The 25,880-nt window shown below is 45.2% G+C and overlaps 1 protein-coding gene across 2 annotated transcripts in view; it reads left to right on the plus strand.

The window, feature by feature from the left end:
* The window catches only part of LOC119449873 (zinc finger protein 668-like), a 38,741-nt gene extending 16,834 nt beyond the window's left edge, over positions 1 to 21,907 (plus strand). The window contains exons 13-21 of one of the 2 annotated variants that reach the window (XM_037713155.2): positions 145 to 321; positions 1,613 to 1,788; positions 4,945 to 5,135; positions 5,585 to 5,607; positions 9,526 to 9,786; positions 14,023 to 14,197; positions 15,153 to 15,346; positions 19,367 to 19,644; positions 20,408 to 21,727. In XM_037713155.2, coding sequence (XP_037569083.1) covers positions 145 to 321; positions 1,613 to 1,788; positions 4,945 to 5,135; positions 5,585 to 5,607; positions 9,526 to 9,786; positions 14,023 to 14,197; positions 15,153 to 15,346; positions 19,367 to 19,644; positions 20,408 to 20,723 — 1,791 coding nt within the window. In that variant the 3' untranslated portion in view covers positions 20,724 to 21,727. Of the gene's footprint in view, positions 1 to 144; positions 322 to 1,612; positions 1,789 to 4,944; positions 5,136 to 5,584; positions 5,608 to 9,525; positions 9,787 to 14,022; positions 14,198 to 15,152; positions 15,347 to 19,366; positions 19,645 to 20,407 lie in introns of both variants that reach the window. The other variant, XM_049665493.1, reaches the window with a different exon arrangement.
* The last annotated feature ends 3,973 nt before the right edge of the window (positions 21,908 to 25,880 follow it).

A 25,880-nucleotide genomic window follows, 5' to 3' on the forward strand; every position in this document is an offset into this window, starting at 1 on the left:
TGGGCTTTATACTCAAAGGGGCTCTTTCTAATTCAGACTCTGTTTCCTTCTAATAAATTCCTGGTCCCTCTCAGGGAGCTCGAATGAACAAGGTTCTACTGTACTGTAAACTATGTTCTGAAATCTATATTTCTTCTATTTTAGGAATCGAAAAATAAATGGAACCGGCTCAACTGTGAACACTGCGACTTCTTCACTCATCGGTACCAGAAGTTGACGGACCACTATGCTGAAAATCACAAGGAGCATGCTTTGAGCATTTGTGAAACATGCCAGGATCGTTTTGCACATTATGCTTACATGCTGATTCATCAGATCCAGGTAGAGCAGCTTTTTGGTGTTCATAGTTGGAGCAAGTACATGAAGGGAGGTGCAACATGATAATTTGGAGCTAAGTCAAGCGGTCCATTTCATCCACTGCTTAAAGTCAGAGGGGACGTGGGGAAGGAGCCCCTCCCCTTGAATTTTTAACAAGGGGCTCGGCCCCTCCCCCTCGGCAGGTCAACCAGCTGTAGCACTGCGGTACCCATGCAACAAGCGCTAGAGGTGGTTTTATTACCAGTAGTGCCTTGTGCAGGGCAATTCTAACTCTCCAATTTTTTCGATTAATGATATAATCGCAATTAATTGGTTGATGTGGCATGATCGAAAGCAGGTATTGTTGTACAGCTGCATGCATTTCACCCAGGCACTGCACATGGCGATTGCCACCCTTGTTAGACTAAGATTCTTGACACAACGTATACCTACCTGAGTGTGAAACTACCTGCTCGTGAATTAGTGAATTTTCAATTAGTGAATTTTAATTCGTTCAATTGTGCATTATCAGTGATGTGTTATGTTAAAGACGTATGCATTTCGTCCACTTGTGTATGTAAGCTGGTGGGAAACCATAAAATGTATGGTTTCATAAATATATGGTCTCAAATATATAGTATAATGAAGCCAGGCAACTAATGTTCTGTGTTGCAGCTAGACTTATTTGCTTTGAGTTTACATATCTTTAACCCTTTACCTCCCGAATTATTTTTGAAAAAGAATGTTTGCAAAATGCCAATTTTTTCTAAGTGCTTCATTGAATTGGCCCATGAAATAAATGCCTGAAACATACTAACAATGATATATTTATTTGCAAAACAGCCATAATAGGTTGTTTAATTCTAGAGAAAGTTGGCTTTACTACACCGATTTTTCAGTGCCAATAAAGTAATCAAAAAGTGAACGTCCCAAACCCAACTTCTGTAGCCTGTGAAACAACCCCTGCCAAAATGGTAGTAAAGTTCTGGTGTTTTTCCTGTGTGCTTCTATTGTTTTATATGTTTCATAGAATAGTTCACCTGACATATATATATATATATATAAATAAATAAATGGATGGGGGGGAGGCCCTATAAGGGCGCCCCCTCCACAGAAAGGAGGCTTTAAGCCCTTATGTTATCTAGTGTATGCGTGTACATCATGGCCATGCTCGCCTGCTTCATGTTCCAAAACTGTAATCCACCATTCCTCCTGCAAACAGGGCTCTCCATAAGCTTTGAGTTTGTCGCGTGTTTTACTTGCATCACTGTGCTTCTTGGGTTTTGCTTGTGTGCATCATGTGTTGGATTGACAGGTGCACCAACTGTCAGAAGAGAACCAACCACAGGAGTGCAGCCTGTGCGACCTGACCTTAGACGGCGTAGATGGGCTCAGAGAACACCTATTGGAGGTTCACGCACCAGCTCCCATCTTCCGCTGCTATGACTGCTACGAGCGCTTCTCCACTGCTGCTGCCGTGTTGCGCCACAGGCAAGTGGCCAGAGCTGGCCTTTTTGGATGAGACTCGTGGCATTGTTGGCTGCCCTCCTGATACAAGGCATAGTTAGTTGCGCATCAAGAACTGCATTCTACTATAGTCGGTGACAGTGTAAGGATGCAGTGGCAGATACAGTCAAACCCACTTGTAACAATCCCATATGTAACAGTCTCTTGGTCATAAAGACAGGGTATGATGAGAACTGCAAATTCGAGACACCACCCATTGCAATTAGTCCAAGTCTAGTGACTGTCTTTCACTGCAACAAACTGTTACAGAGAATGCTCTGAAACTATATGTGAAAAATTAGGATAAAAAGAAATGTGCAAGCAGGGGGGAAAAAAGAGTCTAAAAGAACATGCCATACTTCCGAACCGTGCGAACACGAAACTTTCGAGACATTTCAAAGACTTTGTTGCCTGACGCTGATGCCTGGCATTGTTTGCTGCATAGCGCTGACATTCTCTTTCGGTATTCCGCTTTCTTGCTTCTTCTGAGGTCTGCCTAGGCATCTCTGACAGTCTCATCTCACCGCCAATCGGATTTATTCTGCAAGATTCCGTGTGAGCGCTTCCATGAGCAGTTCCATGTGAGCGCTTTGCTTGGCATGATTAATGCGTTGATGCTAGAGTCATTGCGTTTTATTTATCGTTTTGCACCATGTGTGTGCTGGGCTCGAGAGATGCCAGACTTCCAGGTGAGCGCACCCCTTGGCGTGATTGATGCATTCATTCTTGAGTATTTTGTATGCGTTGGGAGCGCTGTGCTTGAGAGATGCCAGGTGTGAGACTTCCGCGTGAGCGCGTTGTGCTGTGTGCGCTGGGCTTAAAATGCACCAGACAACTTCCAAGCCAACCTAGTAGAGTATCTAAAAAAATCTTCACTTTAAAATGCATCCCTACAGCCCCATATAGATTCAAGGTCAGTCTTGTTCCTTGATGTCCTCCGCAGAACAGATGGAAAGAAAGCGGAAAAGATATGAAAGAGAAAACATTGAGGAGTGTGTGCAGGTCGAGCCTTATCAATCGTGTTGCCAGCTGGTTATCAATTTGAGAGGGATGGAGGAATAGGGAGGAGGTAAGGTCTGTTCGATTCAAGTGTGGCTTGTAAAACCGGTAGTGAAGAAGTTCAGCTGTCCAAGTAGGCTCCCACACCCTTGCTTGTGCTCATGAGCAAGTGCTCACATGTGGATCATGGCGGTACCTAAAAATCTCTTGTCAGAAAGGCATTGAAAAGGAAATTAGGCTTGATGAACATGAGAGATGTTCTGCAATCATCAGCATAACTGATGTCGAAGGGAGCCTAATTATGAGGAAAATTCATCACATTGCAATATGTTTGTACCGGTTCGTCCACGTTTCTTGCGTATAAGCCATATGCAGAATCTGTGCGATCATAATATTTTATCACTGCTCTTGTGGGACAAAATTGAAGTCCTCTTGATGACCAATGGCACTTTCTTGAAAGCTGTAAAGCCCATCACGTACGGAGGGCATGCAGATTTAACTTGCACCAGTTAGACACAAGGAGGTTCTCTACACTACACATTTCCATCCCGTAAGGACTCCTATGTGCAGGACTCCTACACATGTGAAATTAAAGATGTTGTCAGGGAACCTTGGTGGGACACTAAAGGCAAATATTAAGTAAAGCTAACGTGATCGATTTAGCTCGAAAATATCTATGACGTCAATACTGCGGAAAACAGAGGTGGACATGTTTAGAAAAATAACAGCGCTAAATGGACAAGGACTTTGGCAAAGAAGAACACGACGCTGGTACAAGTTTCCCTTCTAGTACAGAGGTGGACAATTTGACTTGTGCTTGTACGATGACTTAATATTTGCCTTTACTGTCCCTTTAGTGGCAATCAATGCATGTTCCTGCAAAAAGCTCATGCTTGTCTGCTCTAATGTGCATGCTTCTGCAGATATACCAAAGAAGCGTTGGTAAGGCTGTTGTGCATACTACAGTGCAAAAGCAGGCAACTGTTGCCCAATTCTTGTAATGAAGAGGTGTCGAAAACATTATCATTGTTTTTAATGTGTATTTCATTAAGTCCTGGTATAATGAACTACTGAACAGCCACTTTTCGTGGAATTGCCGCATTAGTTATAAGTGGGTGTGACTGTACACCACTGTCCAACCTGGGGAATTTGTGTAGATGCACAAGCCAATTGTGTTTTCTAATTTCTGTGATGTCACCACGGAGGCGAACTTCTTCGAATGTTGGTATCTCTCAGCAACTATGTTTTGGGGTGTGGAGCCAAGGTGAGCTGGTGCAGTGGTGTTTTGTGCTTGAAGCATGTACTCAATTCATAGGTTGTTATCGAGTATAGTGATGTACAACCTCGAGCAAATGGAGCAACCATTTGGATTGTGTAAACTGAGTGGGTTTGCATTTTGTGTAAAAAAAAAAAAAGTTATGAAGATCTGAATAATGGGAATCTAATTTATTTGACACCCCTTTGTTTATGTGAAATGGCTAGTAAGTGCCAGATTTTGTAACAATTCTTCCTGCAATCCATTCTCTTGGGTTTCCTCACTGACTTGCATGCGCCGTTGCGCACCGCTTTTGTTGTGATTGGCTACTTACCATGAGAGATGAAAAAATAATAGAAGAGTCATTACAAAATACAGCACCAGAATGGTAGTAGCAACTAGGAAGTTACATAAGAAGTCTATCAAACAATAAAAAAGCTGAGGTCGGTATTCTCACTCACTCACTTAGCCACGACCAAAAGGAACCAATGATGTCTAATTGCAATGAATGGCGCGAATGTATTTTTTGTGCTTTATTCATATGCAAGTACAAACAATTCTGTGCTCGGTCTATATTGCTCTCATGCTCAGACAAAGTAAAAAATTTTTCAAGTATAATTGACTGTATTTTTTTTTGTATAGTGTTTCTGAAATTGCACTGCATTGATGTGATCAAAACAATCCTCGAAAATATAAATTTCACGCTCTTCTTTGTGGGCCTTTTGGCCCACAAAATGCAGCAGAAATGCTGAACGTCACCGAAGAAGAATATAAAGCATCCTAACAATAAATTTATGTTGTTGCATGGGTGGCACTACTGCACTAGAACCATGCAGATGAAGAACTCTGCTTGCCTCAAAAGCTTGATTTCTCTCATTCTTCTACAGAAGTGAAAAGCACAACCCAAAGTCACGCAAGTGCCCGGACTGCCCAAAGACATTCAAGAATGCCCTTGCATGCCGGCGACATGTGCTGTACACTCACTACAGCTCGCGCTTGGTGAACTCCTGCAAGCTCTGTTTTAGGCGCTACAAGAACCTGCTCACACTTCGTTATCACATGGCACTGTCACATATAAGTGAGTTGCATGTTTTTTCGTTTGCAGCCACTTGAGTTTTTCAGTGTAATGTTAAGGCTGGAAGGCGTAAATAGTACGCTTCTTGTACACATCGGGAGTCATAGTGATCTAAGTTATAGTTTATCCTGTGATTGGTAGATTTCAGTAATCCAAAGTTTTGTTTGTCAGCCAGTACAATATTAGACCTGGGTGGACATTCAAGTCCTTGTTTTTGAAACATCACAGAAGCTTACTTTCGTGGCAGGTGGCTAAAATTTAATGGGATTTGAAACAGGTCGTGAATAAAAATATCTTGCTCCGCTGCCGTGCTTCTCTTTGCGAATCTTTTCTCCAATGTGTTTGTGGGGTATCAACGCGTCAGTTGAAATATGAGTTTGTGTAGTAGTATCAACAGATCAGTGGAATTATCAGCTTGAATTGACATGATTTATTACTTTCTTATTTTTTAGATGAGCTATCAGAAGAAGAGAAGGTGAGAACTCTGACTTCTTTTACATCCTTGTGCAGTCCCGAAATTTACGGTTGAAATCAGTGCTCCATGTCAGTTTGTACAGTTGTGACACAGTTATAACAACAGCAGTTAAAAATGTATACTATGTATATATATTGATCATAACAGTGAGCAGCCACAACGGCACCACATTACTTATGTGTTTCACGTTAAGGTAAGCCGCTTGGACTGCACTAGATTTTCTATTTTGCTGCTGCCATATCTCATGGAAACTGTTCATCCATGAAATTGCCACCAGAATTGCCCTGACAACAGAATGCCAGCCGATTGTGAGAAATAATGAATAGTTGATGTCCTTTTCTCAGGTCTCTTGCTCATTTAGCTAAGTGCAGCTAGTGATTATCATTCTTTCTTGTGCAATGCAGCTTCGTAATGTTAATACCGTATCCAACAATCAAGCAAACAAAGATATGGGAGTCTGTCTTGCACCTTTGGGAAAATGCCAAATTGTGGTATACTGGGTAGAGTGTTCTGCGCTTCGAACTGATGCTCTTCTTTCCTTTGAGTAAGCTGAAATAACGTGCTATAGCCACCGACCCATTCCTTCTTTCTTTTTTCTTTTTCTAAACGAAGGGGCTTGGAAAGACATCCAAATAATCGGGCGCTCCAAGAAAACTACTTTCAAGGGGAAAAAAATTTTTAATTGTCTGTTGCAATACCTCTTATGGAAAGCTCATGCAGACCTAATTTTGGTCTTGTACTTGAGTATGGCAAGTACTTTTAATTTATGTAGTCATGCATTTTATGTTTGCCTAAGAGAGAGAGAAAGGAAGAAGAGAGGGAAAGACAGGGTGGTTCACCAGTGCATAGACCAGATGTCTACCCTTTGTTGGGGCAAGGGGGGTAAAGGAAATTAAAAGTGATTCAAGAGGACAAGGGCTAAACTAAAACAAAAAAATTATGGTTGATCCCTCTTTCAAAGGAATCGGTGGAACACGAAAGTGAAACATGTCTTCACAGAAGCTTTTGCATGTTTGCTTCGTGAACTCACGGTCCACTGCAGCAAAAGGCGCACGATTTGCAGGCAGGCGACTGTGTTGCAGGTTTGCTTGGCGAGCAGCGTCCAGCTACCGAGTTGCTTCAGCGATGGCATGAGCATTTTCGTCCGACTCCGTAGTGTCTTGGGCAGCCAGTTAAGTTGCGACGCACTCATATTTAGGAATGCGAGTGGCAGATTTCGCAGTGTGCACCGCAAACGCATTCTGCTTCACGCTGGCATGTCTCTCACCAGACCAAAGCGAGATTCGCCCGTCGGCGCTGTTGCCTTTCTGTGCCGCTTAGCGCAGCAGTTTTCTTAGTTGTTGCCATTGCAAGCGAAGCAGTAGGTGACATGTAAGCACTGCTGAAGCATGTTGAAGCTGCACTCCGTAGGCGACGAGGTGCCACAGGCTAATCCGACACGAAAGACAAATCATGTGCGGAAAGTGCCAACACAAGGCTATACCGCGTTGGAGCCTCCTCTGCGCTGTGACTGCTGTAGCGCTCCCTGTCGGTGCTCGTACTTCGCTTCAGCGCTCCTAGGTGGCGGCGCTACGGTGGCTAAAGGGGAGGTGGGAGAAACGCAGCCGTCGGCGAGCGTGGCGCGTGATGCAGTGAATCATGTTGCCAAGTGGTGGGGCGCACGTCAACGCTTAGATGCCTCTGCTGTAGTTTGGCTGCTGCCGGAGCTAGCGAGTGCGCTCGGTTGGCGTGGTTCTGTTCGGTTCTTTATGCTCCACACTCGTTTCTGTTCGCATTCACACTGTGCAGTTGCGCCTCCTTGTGGTGACAATATTTTTACACGTTGCCATGCTGTAAGTAGCCATGGCAAGTCGCGTGAAACGACAGACGCACTGTTTCGCGCCGGGCTGCACAGCAGGCTATGTTTCTGCTAGAAAAGCAGAAAGAAAAACATCCCTTTTCTCGGTTCCTGATAATGATGAGGCACTTAAAGCGTGGCAGCGGGACAGAACTAAGATAATGTTGTTTGCCGTCGCTTGAAGATACTGAGATTATTTTATGCATTCCGCCTAATGATATAATTAGTCATAAATAATTAATCAACTTCTCAAATATTATAATTAGATGAAAAGTGTCAATGAGAAAATTGTAGAGTAGCATTGAAAACTCCCAATACAGCTTTCTGTTGCTCAGCACGTGCTACATAAAAGAGTTTTTCCGAGCGTGAAAGAAGCCCGCGAATACACGCAAGGTGCCTCGAGCGGCAGGTCGCGACCTGCCGGCACCCGCAATGGCAGCTTTCCCGCAGTACTCGCCCGCTCGTGTCACATGAAAATGCCGCCACGCACTTTATTTTCTATTCCGGTACCAGCAAATCTCGCAGGTTGTCGCATGTTTCCAATCACAGCTATCGCCGCCAACTCTATTGCGATAAGCATCTTCACCTATTACGGTATTTGTTTCACAGTGCATGTGGCATAGGAAGCCTATTGCATGCTTTTAATAGGCGATAACCCAAATGTGCTGCCGTTCCCTGCTGCAGGCACGGCAAAGTGTGCATCATGTCTTGCTCTGGCAGCATTGTGGCATTGTATTCCGGCGTTGCCCACCAGCTCGATTTTGTTTCGGTTTCACATCGCCGTCTTAAAATGATAACGCGCATCTCGTGCCGCTCAGGTCCCACTAGCTGAATGTGCGTCGGTGTCTCATGCTGCAACAGTTCTTGCCTAGTGGGCACATCATAACTTCCCGCCAGAATGCTCCACCTGAAGAAGCTGCTGACCCAGGCTGAATTCGCGGTGTGCGAACGTAAGCTTGCCGATGCTGCAAAAATGACAGCGCGCGACTCGGGCTGCTCCGTTCCCACAAGACCGCGGTGCCTGTCGGTGTCTCGTGCTGCAAGAATTCCCGCAACAATTTGTGACATCTATGATTTGCATTACGTAGGTGTAAACTGAAGTTGGGTTTGCAGAATTTTTTAGTGACTTCAGATCATATTGTTTCCTGGTTAGTACTTTTTTTTTCTTTTTTTTCCCCAGAACGTATGAATGTGGCTCTACTGTACCTTCTATGTCGCTCCTACTTGTGGCAGCACAACCGTTTTCTCCTGAGTTTTTCAGTAGAGACTACTTGAGCAGCAGCCATTTCTGCTGTTATGTAGTTCTGTTACCGGTGTGGGCCTAGGCTGTATATACTATAGGCTATTGTCATTAGAACTTTGGAATGCCTATGTCAACTTTAACTGTCCAGAAGAATTTCTGACAAACTACCAGTTAATGTTACTCGTTTTTATTGCAACTTGTAATGCATCATTCAGCGCCCTCAGCAGGATCTCTGATGGGGTCACTTTATAAAGTGCACTTTCTCACTTCATGCATTTAAGAACCAAAAAAAAAAAAATTATCTTCATGCCCTTTTTAACATGAGGAGGTGTAGTGAAGGAAGGGTGGCTATATTAGGGCTCAAGAGGAACAATCAACTCGCATCCTTTACTTGGCGACAACCTAAGAATGCAGTTCAAGCTCTACCCACAAAACTGCACAGCATCTGCCCTCTGTCTGCTCTTCGAAACATAGTTCCATATAGACAGTGATATAGAAAAGAAGGTAATCTCCACTGTGACATTTCGAAAATAGACAAACGTTATTGGTTGATGCGTCTAAACAACTTGTCATATGGCGTGTTACCAGCGACGATGGCTTGGACAAAGAGCCGTTTCTAAACTAAAGTTCATCTCTGAGTTGCGCAGCAGTGCATTTGATGCAGCATTCTTTGGTTATCGCCGACTATTTATGGTTGTGTCCTCCAGTTGGGCTGGATGGGTTTGGTTCCTGCAGAACAGGTCCACTGCCTAAAGCATTGTACTTCGAATGTCAATTTCATTGCCTAATGTGTGGTGCTTGTTTCGAGCTTTTCTTTCTGCTTCCTTGTCATTGGCAGGCATCGCTGGAGCCCCTGAAGAAACACTGTGCTCAGTGTGACTATGTGACCTTCAATCGACGCAGCATGGTGGGTCACATGCGCCGCAAGCACGGAGAGATGCTCCAATGTCCGCAGTGCCCAAGCCGATTTGCTCAAGTCGCTGAGCTTACGCGCCACAAGAGATTGAGGCACGGCTCTGTCGGCCGCCAACAGTGTCCCCACTGTCCTCGTAGCTTTGTTTGTCCCAAGTCGTATGGAGTGCACCTCAGCATGCATCAGGTATTCTTTTCCTTTTTATTAGAGTAGCAATTATGTGGACACTCCAGCTGCACTCGTGGCATTCGCACACGTGTGCTTGCACACGTACACAGTGTCTGGGCAAAAGGGAATGCAGAAGTGGCATTCCAGAGACATCACAGACATTGTTCCTCTGTCAAACATGATACGCTATGCTGGAGCTCTGGTGCGTTAATGCAGGATCTAGAACAGCACATTGTAGCACCGGTAACTCTTCACAAGATCCTGGCATATCTGATCGTATAACCATATGTGCAGGAAAAAAGAATACATCTGCGTGTATCTAGTCTTGTTGCATGGCGTGACTGAAGACCGCCTTCCAAGCGCAAGCCAACATGTCCATATACATCATGGTGCCCATGTTCCTCATATCATTAGCCAATAGAGCTAACCAATAAGTGTCCTGGAAGCTTATCTCAGTAAATCTACTGGGAAGCAATCACTTGACTTTGATAATCCCCTGCCTGTGGCTTTTGCTTAATTTTTTTCGTAAGGATGTTCAAACTGCAAAATTTTCTAATTGATTAGAATACGTACAAAATATTTTCTCACTTTTAAACAGAGTAAGACGGAAAGGCTGTGTGAAGTCTATTTGCTAAAAAAAGAAAGGCAAAAGCTTGCTAGGCCACGTAAAGCTCAAGACACAGCGAAGCTGGCCGATTGATTGCGTCTCTTGGTTGTAGCTAGGTGACCTCTCTCTCTCTTTCTTTCTTTCTCTCGCTTTCTTTCTCTCTTTCGTTCTCTATTTCTTTCTTTCTCTCTCTCACGCACTCTAATTTTCTCTTTCTCTCTCTCAAAGGAAGTTGTGTTGCAATTGTACGTACAATGCAATCATATGGTTCCCATAAATGCACATTCTGCAAGCGTGGGTATATAGCACAGTGGTTACGACGCTCACCTTCGGATCGTGGGTACCCGAGTTCGAATCTTGCCTTGCCAATGTTCATTTTGTTTTATTTATTTATTTATTTATTACTCTTGGGCGGTGAGCGCAGACGCGCCAGGATGACGTCACGGCGCATGCGCAGTAGCGCGCAGCTGGCGGGAGCTCGGTGGAGCCGTGTTTGTGTGGCGTCGCCTGGTTGCCATGGCTACGGTGTGGCAGTTTCGTGCCACACACACAAATTACGGCTGGCTTAAACTGCGGAAGAAGACGACGACTATCAAACCAATGCTGATGATGATAATTTCGTGGCACACGCACAATATGGCTGGCTTAAACAGCTTCGCTGTTAAAAAGAGGCTTAGTTACATTGCTTTATATACAGGGTGTTTCAGTTAACTTGGCCCAAACTTTAAAAATATGCAAATGCTACGTAGCTGGACAGAACCAAGGTAATGTTGTGTTGTTTGCCCTCGCTAGGAGATACTCGGACTATTCTCAGAAAGGTGAGTGTAAGCAATGCTAATTACATGCGCAGTAGCCGTTCTCTCAGATTTTGGAATGACTGCTACTACAGATATTCAACCAGACAGCTCATTCCTGGGCATGTGACCACTGCGCCCTACCTTCTCATCTAAATACTCCCCACTGCCTTTGCTACCATGCTCTTCCAGTGCACCCTCCTTGCAACTGTGACACTTGAGATCTTGTATAATGAGATTTTGTACACACTATGGTTATTTTGTAATAATAATGGCTCAAGTACTCACACCCAAGGTTACACAGGACCCACATTTTTAAAGCGATGCTTTCTTTGCCTCTTCCTTTGACTTTCCAGCTGCTGCTGCTGCTGTCCTGCTGCATAGCTCACACACAGGAGGCACTCGTATCTTTACTACTCTTACCTCTGAAAATTCGTGCATTGTCATTCTGTCATAACGATTCCGTTGTCATCAATCCATTATCGTCATGCCTTTGTCATAACACTGTTGTCATCATTCCATGGTTGTCTGCATGATCGGCATTCCTGCTTCGTCATCATCCTATTGCCACAGTCATGAAGTCGTCGTCATTCTTGCATCTCACACCTTTCTTGTCATGTCGTCGTCATTGTCGTACTTGCCATCCTTGCTGGCTGCTGGCTACAGTCTTGCACGATTGGCTGGTATCGGACGCAGTGCAAACACCGGATACAGTAGAAACTCAGTGATACGAATCTCGCAGGATGGTGCATAAATTCGTATCACCTAAAGTTTGTATCACCCAAAGAACATAATCTGGAAATTAGATGTAACATGGTGTAAATGGCCAACTTGCTCGAAATTTCCTATTTACGTTTTAATTAATTTATTATCACATTCCTAAGACCTTCCTTTATCTCATGGTAAAATATTTGATAGAAATATGCAGCAGAATTTGAAAAAATTGCACTTGTTTAGTATGTTGCCTTCGAAATTGGGAATAAAAGTGGACTGATTGGGAGGCGCTATTGCACCACTCATTGCGTAAGCGTGGCTTTCCGTTGACGCAGCGCCGCCACATTGGTATCTCCGTAAACATGAAAGATCATAGATTTAGATAGCCGCAGCGCTGTATTTTTCCATGCAGAAATAAAAGCAACAAAAGTGAGTGCAAAAAGGGAAAACTAATATTGTGATCTGTTACTGCTGTCACATGGCGTGCAGGGAGTGCTGCTATTGGCTGACATGAACTTGAGTCACTGGCGCGCTTGTTTTGCTCACATTTTGGCAGCTGCAAACTGCGCAGTTCGCATATTCCAAAGACGACATTTCAAGATCTGCCTGGTTCTTTCGGTGCTATGACCTAACTGCTGCCTGATGGTGATAAAGACATGATTTGTGCAAGATAAGGGAATCTGCTTGCTTTCCTTTGCTGCAGCGAAGCTACTTCTACATCGTATCGTGTGATTTGATGGTTGCAAAGGTAAAAAAGTTTCGAATTGTCATCGGGTGCCTAAGACAATGGAAGGCGTGGAATACAGAGATAAGGCTACCCATTGAAGTGAATGCAGCCAATCTTGCTGACATGGCAAGATTGGGTCACGTATGATTGCTGGCTCCTGATAAAGTGGTGAGGCCTTTGTAAATGGCCGCCAAGTTGCGTGATACTGCACAAAACAGAAGCTTTTTTTCTTTCCTATTTTTGGGGGGAGTCAGGACGCACAGCGGGGATGGAGTCAAGGTGGAGTGATGTTGGTTGCCCTGTAAACAGGAATGAGGCCAGCGCATCGGTGCGACTGCTCTGCCAGCCTGACAACTGTCAGTCCAAGGTGGGAGGCGGGGCATGTAAGTGTGGATGTGAGCTCCAACACCCTGCTGTTATGTCATCATCATTTTATCGCCTTCATGCCATTGGGATCACTCCTTAGTTGTCATGTCATCGTCATTCTTATGCTATCTTTACTCTGTCGACGTGACTGTGCTGTCATATGATTGTCATCACACCGCCATCTTTGAAGCATCGTCGTCATATCGTTATCCTCATTCCATCGTCATCATGCCATTGTTAATGCGTCATTGTCATTCTGTTGTAGTGATTCCACTGTCGTCATGCCTTTGTCGTCACGCTGTTGTTTCAAATTTTTTTGTTGTCATTTGAACTTCGTCCTTGCATTGTCGTTATGCCGTCATCATCATACAGTCATTGTCATTCAAGCAACATCGTACCATTATCGTCATCGTCATTACCGTCATCCCATCGTCACGCCGTCATCATGATACCATCGGCATCACGTATTCGTCACTCCAATGTCGTCATGCTATTGTCGTCATTGCATCATCACCGTCATGCCATCGTGGCTTTTCAGTATCGTCATATTGCTGTAGTGGTTACGGTGTCGTCTTCATTTCATTGTTGTTGTTGCGCCGTCATTCTGTCGTCATGCCTGGCATGTCAATTCTTGAGCGCCACAAGTTTATGTTGAGCGCGGCGGTTCCCCTTGAAAATGTGTCCAACTTGGTTGTGTGGTTTGCACTTACAAATGGCCGCTAAGGAGAAACAGCATCCTTGACAAACACCAATGAGAGCTTCGCTTAAACCTGTTCACACAGCCTGTAGGATCAATTAATTTTTTTTCTGTCATCAGAACAAGCATGAATGAAAATAGTGCTTCACAAATTTGTCACTATTTTGCAGACAGACTACTCCTGTAAATTTTGTTTCTGCTAGAGCATGTAATCATGTCTTGCTGATTGTGGATTGTACTTGCGCCTCTTGATCACTGGCTGTCAGTTTTGGCCTCGCTGGGTCTTTCGTGACTTCAGCTGACCCGTCGCTAAGTTGTAGGTCTTCAAGTTGTAACATTTCATTCGCAGGAGGGTCGAGGCCACGAGTGTACCATTTGCAAGCGCCTGTTTGAGAGTGAGGCCATACTCAAGCACCACAGTGACTCGCACACAAGCTCCAGTAATCGTCGTTGCAAAGCCTGCCTGCGTGTGTTTGCAACTACCTACCACTTGGCAAAACATCAAAAGATACACAGCACACAAGGTGTGTGTTGCTTGCCTGCACTGTTTGTTCTTTAATTTCGTGGTGTTTCTTTCTGCTGTTTTGAAGTGATTGTTTTAAGGAATTCAGCGTTGAAATTAAGAAGGTTTCCTGTTACTATAGAAAGGTTGAACATTTCAATAAACCACACAAGAGTGCTTTACTGCGGGGAGGCCACGGTGTCAATTTAGTGGCTATGGTGTCGTGTTCCTCTTAGGAACACGACATTTGTTACATCGTTTACAAGGGTTTTGCAAAAGTCCTACTCACATATTAGTGTTTTACTTGGGAGCCACATATAGGACATCAATTTTGTCCGCTTCATATGTACTTTTAGATGCAAATAACAGAATTGTGATAGCGTTTTCTATGGCCAGTTAGAGTTGCAAACTTGATCGCTTTGTTTTCTGAAAATTTGCAGTTTTCAGCAATGTTTATTAAAAAATTGATGGCATAAATCAAAAATTCGCTGCCAGCAAGCACTGGATTTTAACTTTTTCTTTTAAGTGCGACAAACCTCGTCAAATTTGGCACTGTGGTTGTTGAGAAAAACGATTTCTCCTTTTCCATGTATTTACATAGGAGCCCCCGAGCTAAATCTTCCTCTTAATGACATTTTGTTAATCAGTACAGTGGAATATTGTTTATACAATTCTCCGTAATATGTTTTTGGGATTTTTTTTATATATGATTATTTTTCTTATGTACAATAATGTTTGGATAATACGATTTTCAAATAAGACGTTTTATTTTCCGGTTCGCGTGAAGATCGTATCAATGAGATTTCACTGTATTAGCAAAGGTGCTGTGCCAAGAGCTTGCTCATAGCCTTTTTAGCTGTCCTTAGAACTTATTATTTTTAGAAGCATAGAAGCCATGTTATTTTGTTTTGCCGATTTTTCTCTTTCTTAATTGTCAACTGTGTAAAGAGCCACTTAATGCCATCGCATTTTTGCAGCCCCTGATGGCACAACGGTGATGACGTGCACAAGCATACCTCCTAAACCCATTAAACGGAGAAGAGATAGACGTTCTTTCACACTTACGTGCGACCAGTGCCACTTGCGTTTCAAGTACCAGAGCAGCCTGTCTGCTCACAAGATGGCATTGCATGGAAAGAGCTCAAAAAATGGAAAGTCATTTACCTGTGAGGTAAGTGGGGAAGGATGAGGGCATAGGATTTTGTTTGGGTGTGGCTATGAATTTTATATATTGCAGTTTTTACAGCATGAAATTCCAATAGTGACATTAAACATAACTATGGATGTTTAATACACTACAACTAACGCCGCTACAACGAAATTACCACGACAACGAAGATTTTCCCTTTCCCCGTCAGCTGCCCATAGAAAGTAATACAAAAAAAGTCTCTTCATAACGAAGGCGTTTTATTCGGTATTTCCGCTTCAACGAACTTTTTGAGAACGAAACTGGGACTGAATTGAAATTGGAACTGCCGAGTAGTCAAATTAGAAGGCCCTTCCAAAGCTGTGATGATCGTATGCCCGCTTGAACGAGGTTTTCGCGAACAAAATGAAAGTTTCGCTTGTACACCACTGCAATCCATAGCCACGCGTGGTCATCACGCGCCTGCTCGAGACTGCATGTACGGGATCACCAGAATTGCTAGCGTTTTCTGTGGTATGCGTCTGGTCGAATTTACGCTACACCAACGAAGAAGCGTAAATTTCTCTCTCTTGAGGAGAAGGCACACATGATCGCCGAGGCAGAAAAGGGAAGGAAAAAATTTTGCAGTCTGCCAAAAGGCGAAGCATCGATTGTGATAGCAGATTAGTAGACGGCTATCCGAACTAAGGGTAGTAGTTTTATCGGCCGTATAAACTTGTAAACATTCGCTTACCAACTAAATTACCAAGCTCGGTGTAACGCACGCACTGGTAAACATGAACACACCTCGCTCGATGACCGCGGAAACTTGGTGTCAACACGCTGGAATGAGAAGGCGCGGCAATAGCAGCGAGCGAATTGACCTCCGGCACGTCGAAAGCACAGCGCACACGGCTCTACTGGCACTAATTACACTTTTCCCACATTTTGGCGAAGTGCGCCAAAATTAGCGACTGCGCATTATGTGTGTGGCTGCAGTGGCCCGCTGACGTGCATAGCGCGCATGACTAAAGTGGCTTCACAAACCGAACTTCACGTTACGTATACGTCGGTGACCGATAATTCGGGCTCGATGGGGACCGCCTAAAAGTGCAAATAATTGGGAGTCGGAAATAACCAAATTCGCCAGAAAAGAACTGAATTTATTCCGCCAGTGGCTAAAAAAAGTACCTTATCCTCGTTTGACCACTTTCGGGGATACGTTCACTTTCGCGGGATTTCGCGTCACTAGCGTCAGCGTCGGCATACTTGGTAGTGTGCCAGGAACGCTATCATCCGTCGACTTGTCCAGTGCTAGTCGTGCGAAATGTCGCGAAAGTGAAAGTATCCCAGAAAGGGATCATCCAAAAATAAAGCCGAAGTTTGTCAACGCGGTCCTGCGCGCACGCACACTTGCCTACGATCTGGTCAGTCCGTATCTCTACCATTGTTATGCTGTCGCCACAAATAGACAAAAGTACAATTGATGCATGCACCGAATCTTCAACCTTTGGCAACAGCTAGGACCACGATTTTGTAGCGATGCCTTTTCAGCTGCCACTCCTTGCACTTCGTCAGTGGTATAAGAGCGGCGCTCCGCCTGCGTTATATGGTATCAGCCGGCAGAGCGCGGTCTATGATAAAGGCGGCACATAAAATCGAGCGGAATGCATCGCTACAAGGTCACCGCGCAGGAGTCGACCGCACTATCATAGCCGAATGACGGCATTTTTTTATTTTAACAGTCACCGTCTTCGGCGGCGGAGACATCGAGGGTGTAGTCGGCGTCGCTTAAACTGCTTAAGTCGCCGCAACCGTGTCGCTAGTTTACACGTCAATGAATAAACACTGGACGCGGGGAGCCAACCCGAATGCATTCCTGAATGGCTTGCCAGAGTTCGCTTGCCCGACGGTTTGGATGCGGTCGGTGCTGGATGGCTTCGCTAGTTTCGGTTTCCAGGAGGTGTTGGCGACATGGCCGACCACCATGCTGCGGCGATGCCAGCGACGTATCAGCGCCAAAATATTGCTATTTCCGCTCAACTCGGCGGTCAAATTAGCACGCAGTCGTGCAGGCGTAGTCCGAATTATGTAGAATGGCGTACCTTAAGGTGTCCGAAATTTCATTCGCACTTATACTTTAAATTTATGGGCCAGTGATGGTGCCTCAAAGTAGTCCGAATAATCGAGCTTGTTTGAATTGCTGGTGTTGAAATGATCGGTCGACGCCAGTTGTGAATTGGCCAGTTGCTGAACAGAGGCTTCAGCTTTACGAGGAAAAACAGACCATTGAAAAATACCTGGTGTCGTCTGAAGCAATGACTGAGCATTACGAGGGGCTCAAGGCTGGCCTGGCTCAGAAAAGAATTAATGACATTGAGTCTGGCCAGGTGTTTCTGACTGATGCTAGAGCCTTGCTGAAAACATAACAAAGTGTCAGCTGTCAATGAAAAAGTCATACGATGTAAAAGGCAACATCTGAGCAGCTTCACTCAACTTGAAATAAACTAATTACAGCACACTGTGTGAACAGGTTTGTTGTCTTCATTTAAATTAAAGGGAAACTGATGTATTTAGAGGCAGAGCAAGATTGTTTTACAGCAAGCAAATACTTTCTGGAATAGCGCTCGTCAATTTTAAGTGTTTGAAATAGCTTAGGGTGTGTCCAGCAGCTGGAATTTATTAGCGCCAATGTGCTCCGAAATCTGTATCTGGATGCTCCAAAGTGCTCCAAAATTGAGATTTTGCTGCTCCAAAAATTGCTCCAAATCTCAGTTCGTCACTGGCACCACTGTACACTGGCAATATGAGGTGCTGACACAACCATGCGTCCCGGAGGAAGGAGACCTTATCTTCCAACGTAAAATTATTGTCATCGCTGGTTATTTCAGAGTTGCCACTGTGTTACATTCACAGCAAAGTTGTCTTTTTGTGCTGCACATTTGCAATGTTGTTAGCTGCAGATATTGTCTAAATTTGTTACTGAAAGAAAACTAGTGCAGTTGAACCTGTGTATAACGAACTCTATAGTTCCGCTTAAAGTGGTCGTTGTATCAGTAGTTTGTTATATGTGTACTCGCCCTTCAAAATGCCACATAATTAATGGCACTGTAGCTGGTGTCGGCAGTTACGATTCGACACCACTTTGATCCAAAAATAAAATTTTCAGTACCTTCATTCTTCTTCTTGGCACTATTGTGCATCTAACTGCAAGTTTATGTTAAAAACGTCATCTAAAAAGCGAAATGCGTTGTCGTTGCCTCTTTGAACAGCTCCCGGCCGGTTCCGATCACCTGCCTTTTCAAAACTACTATGACCGCATCAGCCGTCATTTTTTTTTTTTTGAGAGGCTGTGATATATTTTACTATTAGCAGAACACGAGTCGATTCTGCATACGATAGCGAAGTGTTATAGTTGGCTGTCATGCGCCTAGTTTGGTAGCGCTTCCATGCTTCGGAGCTACGCGTGCACCATTCTTTTACATTGACTGAGTTTGAAGTGTTTGCTGTAACAGTACGGCGCTTTTGAAATTGTTCGTTATATCTGGATACAGTTTCAATAGGCAGGGTCGGAAAATCGTAAATGCCGTGAAATGTGGTCGATATAACTGATAGATCGTTATATCTGGGATCGTTATGAGTTCAACTGTACATCAGCTTTTGGTGTTTGGAATGTTCAGGCAAGGGCATATACACAGGCACTGAGTGCGAAGTTAATCAAAGTAAAGAGTCTGGCACTTTTCATTTGCTTGACCACAGTCTGCTGTCAGCCAAGTGCAACACAAAACTTCATTGCCTCTGCCCTGTACTACATCCATCCTCAAGAGCCTGCATGAAGTTTAGGTAAAAAACGTAGCCCTAGTGACTCTCTAATGTATAGCAGCATGTCTCATGCCAAAGTAAAGTGCTTGGTTGAGATATTTGTGTCAACAAAGGAGGCAAAGTCACACCTTTTTGTACTTTTCATTTATCTGCATGCACGAACTGCAAGCGACTACTAAAATCAGTTGCGAGGAGGCTTGTTTTATAACAAGTGATTGCAAATTCTTTATGTGTGGCTTGCAGATATGCCAGGACAGCTTTGTGTCAGTGTTGGGCCTGTCGTCGCACATTCGCACGCATACGGGTGAGCGCCCGTTCTCATGCAGTGAGTGTAGTGCCAGCTTCAGTCAGGCGAGCACACTGCGAGAGCACACGATCCTCAAGCATAGTCGTGCCTTCCGGGAAACTTGCCCCCTCTGTTCCAAGGGTTGTGTCTCCAAGACAAAGCTGCGAAGACATCTCCAGGCTGCCCACAAGGCCCTTCTTGTCTGTGCACAGCCTGCAGCACCTAGGCGCTCAACGTGAGTAGTGATAACCCCTTTCACGTTTGTGACGCATTCATGTTTTTGTGTTTTCATTCATGACATGCATTACTATATTTTGTTTTGCCCACACCAGTGGTTCAGTGACTGTGGCATTGGGCTGATGGGCTAGAGGATGCTGATTCGATTCTTGACCATGGTAGCTGTATTTCATAAGTTCAGACTTCAAAAGTGCTTGTTCGCTCAGGTGCACATTGAAGAATCTAGCCGGTCAAAATTAATTCAGAGGTTTCAATGTGGCACCTTTAATAGCCCAGGTGTTGCTTTGGCGTGTTAAACACCATCAGTCAATCAGTTGTTAATTCCTTAGTAATCTGTGTGCACGCACATACTCACGTGCACGCATACACACGTACACGTGCACACACACAGGCGTGCACACACACACACACACACACACACACACACACACACACACACACACACACACACACACACACACACACACACACACACACACACACACACACGTGTGAATAGATGGATATGCACAGCTGTACACACATGCACATTCACAGATGCACATTGCAGAATTTGGGCTTTAGGGAATGTATTTCGTATCCTTCAATTGAAAGGAAACAATCTTTAAGGTGTACTTTAATGAATACATCTTTGCTGTGTACATTTGTCTTCAAAAACTTGTAAATGGTAAACAGTAGATGGAAATTTTACTTTTTTCCCACATGCAGATAATAGGAGTTACATGAAAACAGTGCTTTCTTTCTGCATTTTGCCAATTCAGGTCCAGCGCTGCCTCAACTCCAGCCAGAGCAGCACAAACTGCCATTTCCGATGACACACACACTTACCTGTTACCCGACCTAGTGAATACGGAGGAAACATACGAGGCAGCAGAGGAAGGAGGTGTGGTGCTACAGGAAGGGGAACTGCAAGAGGACATGGTTCCACAGGTGGTGGCAGTGTCCACACAAGCAGAAGGTGGCAACGTGGCAGTGGCAGTAGACAGCATCATTAACCTGATGGTGTGTGACACCCTGATAGAGACCAACTGCATTGAGCTAACGAGTGAAGAAGCGCATGGAAACGAAGAAGGTTGATGATGAATGTTGTGGGAAGCTAGAGCACTGATTAATGGTTGCACTGACTTGCTGAATTTATTGATAGCTGCTACCAAGCTTTCCGGCACTTCTGAAACATTTTCAACTGCTTAGTAAGCAGTTTTAATGCATAAAATAAAACATAGTTTTGGTATTTATCACTTTCTTGTTTTTAAGGTTTAGATAGCTCCAAACTCATTTGCAAAGAAATTTGGGACATGGTTGGGGAAAGGAGGTGGCTGTTTGCACGAAAACCATCCATACTATTATGGTTGAATCTCCTTTCATTATTTCTGAATGTCTTTTGTTTTGATCTACATGCCATTTAAGAGCCTTTCAGCAGGCCCCATCAAAAATTTTCAGTTATACACACTAAAAGGTGTAAAATGCCTACCCGGAGGTACTAGTACAACAAGAATTTTAAGATTTCAGTAGTAGTTGAGGTAGAAGCAAATGAAATGTTAGGACAGCATGGTGCGATGAGGCGAGCTACTCTCCCCGCTCGAAGGCTTGACCAGTAGCTGCAAGCGACATTTCTCTTTTGCCTTCTTACATATCGGAGACAAGGGCCCACCTTCTTTTTTGTCACAACCCCTGCTTCCACTATTTTTTGTCTCCCTTTTCTTGTGGCGTGGCGCATTCCTAGAGGTGGTTTTGTGCAGTCTGCCTTTCACGGGCATCCACACTGCTGCTGGCTATTTGCGGACTGCAAATACACTGTGTGGAACATGGAAGCACCACATATTTGACATCATCTTATGGACTGAGGTGCTGTTGTGGCTCTAGATTCTGTAATGAAATACAAGATGATCCAACATGTTCTTAAACATCTGTCCCAGAAAGTAGCTAAAAGCATAGGAATGATTTAATAAATATAAGTAGGTAGTTTTTAATGCAATGAAGGAAGTGAAAATTAGCAAGTTCTGCAGCAGTGATTTCATGCCAATGCTGTGGTGCACATTTTGCATGAATAAAAAAAAACTAAATGGAAGTAATTAGAGGTAAATACCAAGACACAATTAGGTGTGCAAGCAATGTCTTTAAATTAAGACATGTTTCAGCTTTGGAGATGGTCCTAAAAAATTGACTGATTATGTTTGGAGCTACGAAGTTGAGTGACAAACACTTATTGGAAGCGCGACTTGTGATGGGCCACTTGAATAAGTGTGAACCAAAATTACCACCAAATGAGCAGCACCATCAACTACCCTAGCACAAAAGAAAAAAAAAACAAGAAAAAAAAAACAGCCAGTGACTGCGATTCTGTTTTTGAAGATTGCACTGTGCAGACTACATATGAGCCGAGGTATGGGACCTTGAAAACCTCTAGACTTCTTAAGCTGCAAAAAACGCCGGCAATCCTTAGGACGGACTCGTACGTTGAGTCCATTTCCTAGTTCATAAGTACTGCCTGTTGAGTTTCTGGACACCACCAGAACCTGGTGTTTCTAAAGAGCACGCATTCGCTCCTGGGCTGCCTTTCGCTACGTCACACCCACTGTGCCAGAGCCTTTCTTCCTCCTCCTGCTACTGCGCATTGTTCGGGACATACTGGGGGATAGTATGCCTTGTGAATACGTGACCTGTGAATCCCTGCCACCCTCTTGCCACCCTAATCCGAGTGGCGTGGACTCCGTGTAGCATTTCTGACATCATGAGCCCCCTTGGCGCGACGGCGCATATTGTCAACGAACACGTACGTTCAGCCGACTTCCTAGCCCGTAAGTGCTGTTGGCAGTAAAGCTAGCTGCAGAGGGCCACTGAAAGGAAAACCACTGAAAGGAAATTGATGGCCACATGACCGCCGGTGTCCATGATGTGGGACCGAGCCTGGCTATATGGGTAAGTCAGTGACAAATCGTGAGCGCAGGAGAGGACCCTGCAAGAAAAGCGTATTGCACCTCTCGGTATCACCGCGTTCTCGAAAAATATAGTTGGTGTGCGGATCGCACAGATGCCACGGTGGTCTTCAGTGGCTAATCAATGAATTAATGAATTCTGGGGTTTTACGTGCCAAAACCACGATTTGATTATGAGGCACGCCGTAGAGGGAGACTCAGGATTAATTTCTACCTCCAAGGAGATCTTTAACGTGCCCCCAATGCACGGGACACGGACGTTTTTGCATTGCGTCCCCATCGAAATATGGCCGCCGCGACCGGTATTGGATCATGTGACATCGTGCTTAGCAGCGCAACACCATAGCCGCTAAGCTACCGCGGTGGGTCAGTGGCTAATAAAAAAAAAATGCGGCAGAATTCATCACACGATGACTGTAGATGGTATTAAGTTGGCATCGAATCAATATAGCGACACAACGTATAGCCACTGTCGAAACGTGTTATGTATGAGGAATGCACTGCAGCAGGATTTCGTGCTTCCCTAGGAACACGGCGCTATCTAGCGTGCCGCTGCGAAGCCTGCGCGTGGCCTCCGAAATACATGGCGCGCCGGTGTGTGCGAACGCTGTGGAACGCGTCATGCGGCAACCGGGCTCCTCTGTCGCGCTTCTTTCTGCACACGCTGCGCCACCTAATGGCACTGCCGAGAAGTCCGCGAGTTGTCCACCGAGACAAGGACGCGTGGCGCGCCGGTGCCTGCGAACGCTGAGAATTGCTCCCTCGCTTGCCGCACACGTGCAACATACTCGGTGACCCAAGTTAATGCGCTGTGCGGCTCTTATAGTCATGTGTCCGCCTCCTCATTTTCAGCTGTGTTCCATTTGAGGGCAGCCAGTGGAAGGAAACGGGCAGTCTGTTGGCCTATTGACCCTTTTCGCAGAGCAGTTCGTTTTAGAGAAACGAGATGGCGCTTACGGCGGCGCGCCATACGTCTCCTCAACGACCGCGCACGAATACGAAACCATTGCCGCTTCTACCTTGCTTCTGTGCCATCAGCTGTCGGAAATGCAACCGAGTTTTCGCTAACGCACTCCAATCTTGCTAGATTGAATCATGTGGATTGAAGACGTGTGCAGTAGTTGGCTGCAAAAATAGTGACTGGCATGTTAAGGAATGGAATGAATCTATGAGGCCAAGTCCGCGGACCGCTGCTGCAACTGTCCGAACGTGTTACCGGCACTTCCAGATGTACGGCTTTCCTCGAGGATACATAAATTTGCTCATCCGCCAGCATTGTATCGCTAACCTTCAAAGGAAGGGCTTCAGCCCCAGAACGTCGGCAAGGGTGAGTTTCACTCCTTAAACAATGACAAAGGGAGTAGCGCCGCTTTCTGTCATAGTAAGTTTCGCGTACGTTATCTATAAACCTCTATCCCAAATGGCAGGAAAACTTACGCCCACTCTATCGCCGACGTGTCAAGAATAAGTGAATGGGCGCACACTTGAATATAGGCGCACTATATACGCACAATAAGTGACGGTACTACATCGATAGCGCACGAAAGGTCGAAGCTGAATGTTTCGTGACGGTCCACAAGAATAAGCGAATTACTCGCGATAATACGTATTTGCTACAAGGTATGGCAATGTGCAGAACAGCTACGTTTCAAGCCTTGTGCGCAACAGGAACAAATCTATCGGAACTGAGCACACCCGCGAGCGATTAGGCAGAAAATAATCAGATAGTGACCGCACCGAGGAACTTCACTGAGTCAGAAACTGGCAAGCCGCTGCTTCAAAATATTTGCAAAAAAAAAGTACAAATAGCAAAACACACTAATCCTGATTCAATTCATGAGCGGAATGTTAGGATAGCTTGGAATACATATTTAGCGCCGCTTTTAGAACAAGCACAATATACGCTGCTTGCGCTGTTTGGACATATGTTAATCAGCTCCGAAAGCGCTTTTGCATGTTCTCTGAAGCTGTGATCAAAGCTCCGTGTCGTTCACCCAGTCACCATCTACGATATCTCCCAAAGCAGGTTTCCTAAGCCGCGCCGGCGTCATACACTTCCATTGTAAACAAGGAGGCAACGGAGGCAGTTGAGGCAAGCAATGGACGCGTCACCACGTGATCAAACATGGCTGCGCCCACGGGATCGCCGCGAAAAGGAAAGCTTAGCGTGCAACGTAGCTACGTTGTATCTGCCGTGCGCTGGCTGTAGGAGGGATTGGAGAGCGGGGGTGGGAGTCGCGTATAACGCCAACTGATCTCTCAGGTCGGGTACAAGGTGAAATCTATACAATCTCTGTAGCTGTTGAGCTTGCCAAGAATGGAAGTCTGGAAGCGGGCTATGCAAGTGGCAGGCGCGCACCTCGTTAACTGGAAGGACTGCATATACGAGGATGTGGCTCTCCAGCTGGTCTTGTAGTTTGGCGGCTGCTGCCCGCCAGAGTGAGCGCAGTGCTGAAGAGCGCCGTTTGTTATGTCCCTCGAGGGAAATGCATTCAGCAGCCTCTCGTGCGGTAGTGACAGCAGGATGGATGGCACTGGGGGCTCGGGAACAGCATACAGCTGCATAAAGCCCATGCGTGATGATGGCCGCGGTTCCGCAGGTGGGCGAATAAAGCCAATCCGTCGTACTACATCTTGTCTACGTGGTTCAGGCCAATGTTCTTGTCCAGGTCACCTTTATCTGATGAGGAGCCTGTAAGGTACTGTGAATGAATGAATGGATGGATGAATGAATGAATGAATGAATGAATGAATGAATAAATAATAAATAAATAAATAAATAAATAAATAAATAAATAAATCGGGAACAGGACGACTGCAGCCAGGCAGGGTTGGAGCCACCTTGGAGAATCTGGCCATCCGAAGATTTTCCGGCTAGCTCTGCGGGGAAGAAGCTCCAGCAGTTTTATCCTTGCCGGGCACAAGGCAATAATAGGCAGCGCATATATCAATCGCGAATTGGCAGCCGTGTTGTAGAGGCGAAGGGCCCATCTCCAGCCTTGGCCCCGCAGGAGGAGATTGCACACCTTCATGATCCCTATAGTCACCTGCCTGGTAATAGCCTTGACGACCGGTATGCAGGTGAGGCGGTGGTTGATCCGCATCCTGAGGTAAGTAACCGACTGTTGCCATGGAATCCTCGCGTCTCCACTGCTAGCAAGTCCAGGAGATGCTGGTCGCGGACGAGTTGGTTCTCCTTTGCGGTTCTCCTTTGACTGGCCGCTCGCGCGCTGTGGGAAGTCGACCCCTTCCGAGGTGCTGCTGCAGAGTTGTCTGAAGGTACCCTATGAGATGGTGG

The sequence above is a fragment of the Dermacentor silvarum genome, chromosome 4 (genome assembly GCF_013339745.2).
Source record: "Dermacentor silvarum isolate Dsil-2018 chromosome 4, BIME_Dsil_1.4, whole genome shotgun sequence".
Taxonomy (NCBI): Eukaryota; Metazoa; Arthropoda; class Arachnida; order Ixodida; family Ixodidae; genus Dermacentor; species Dermacentor silvarum.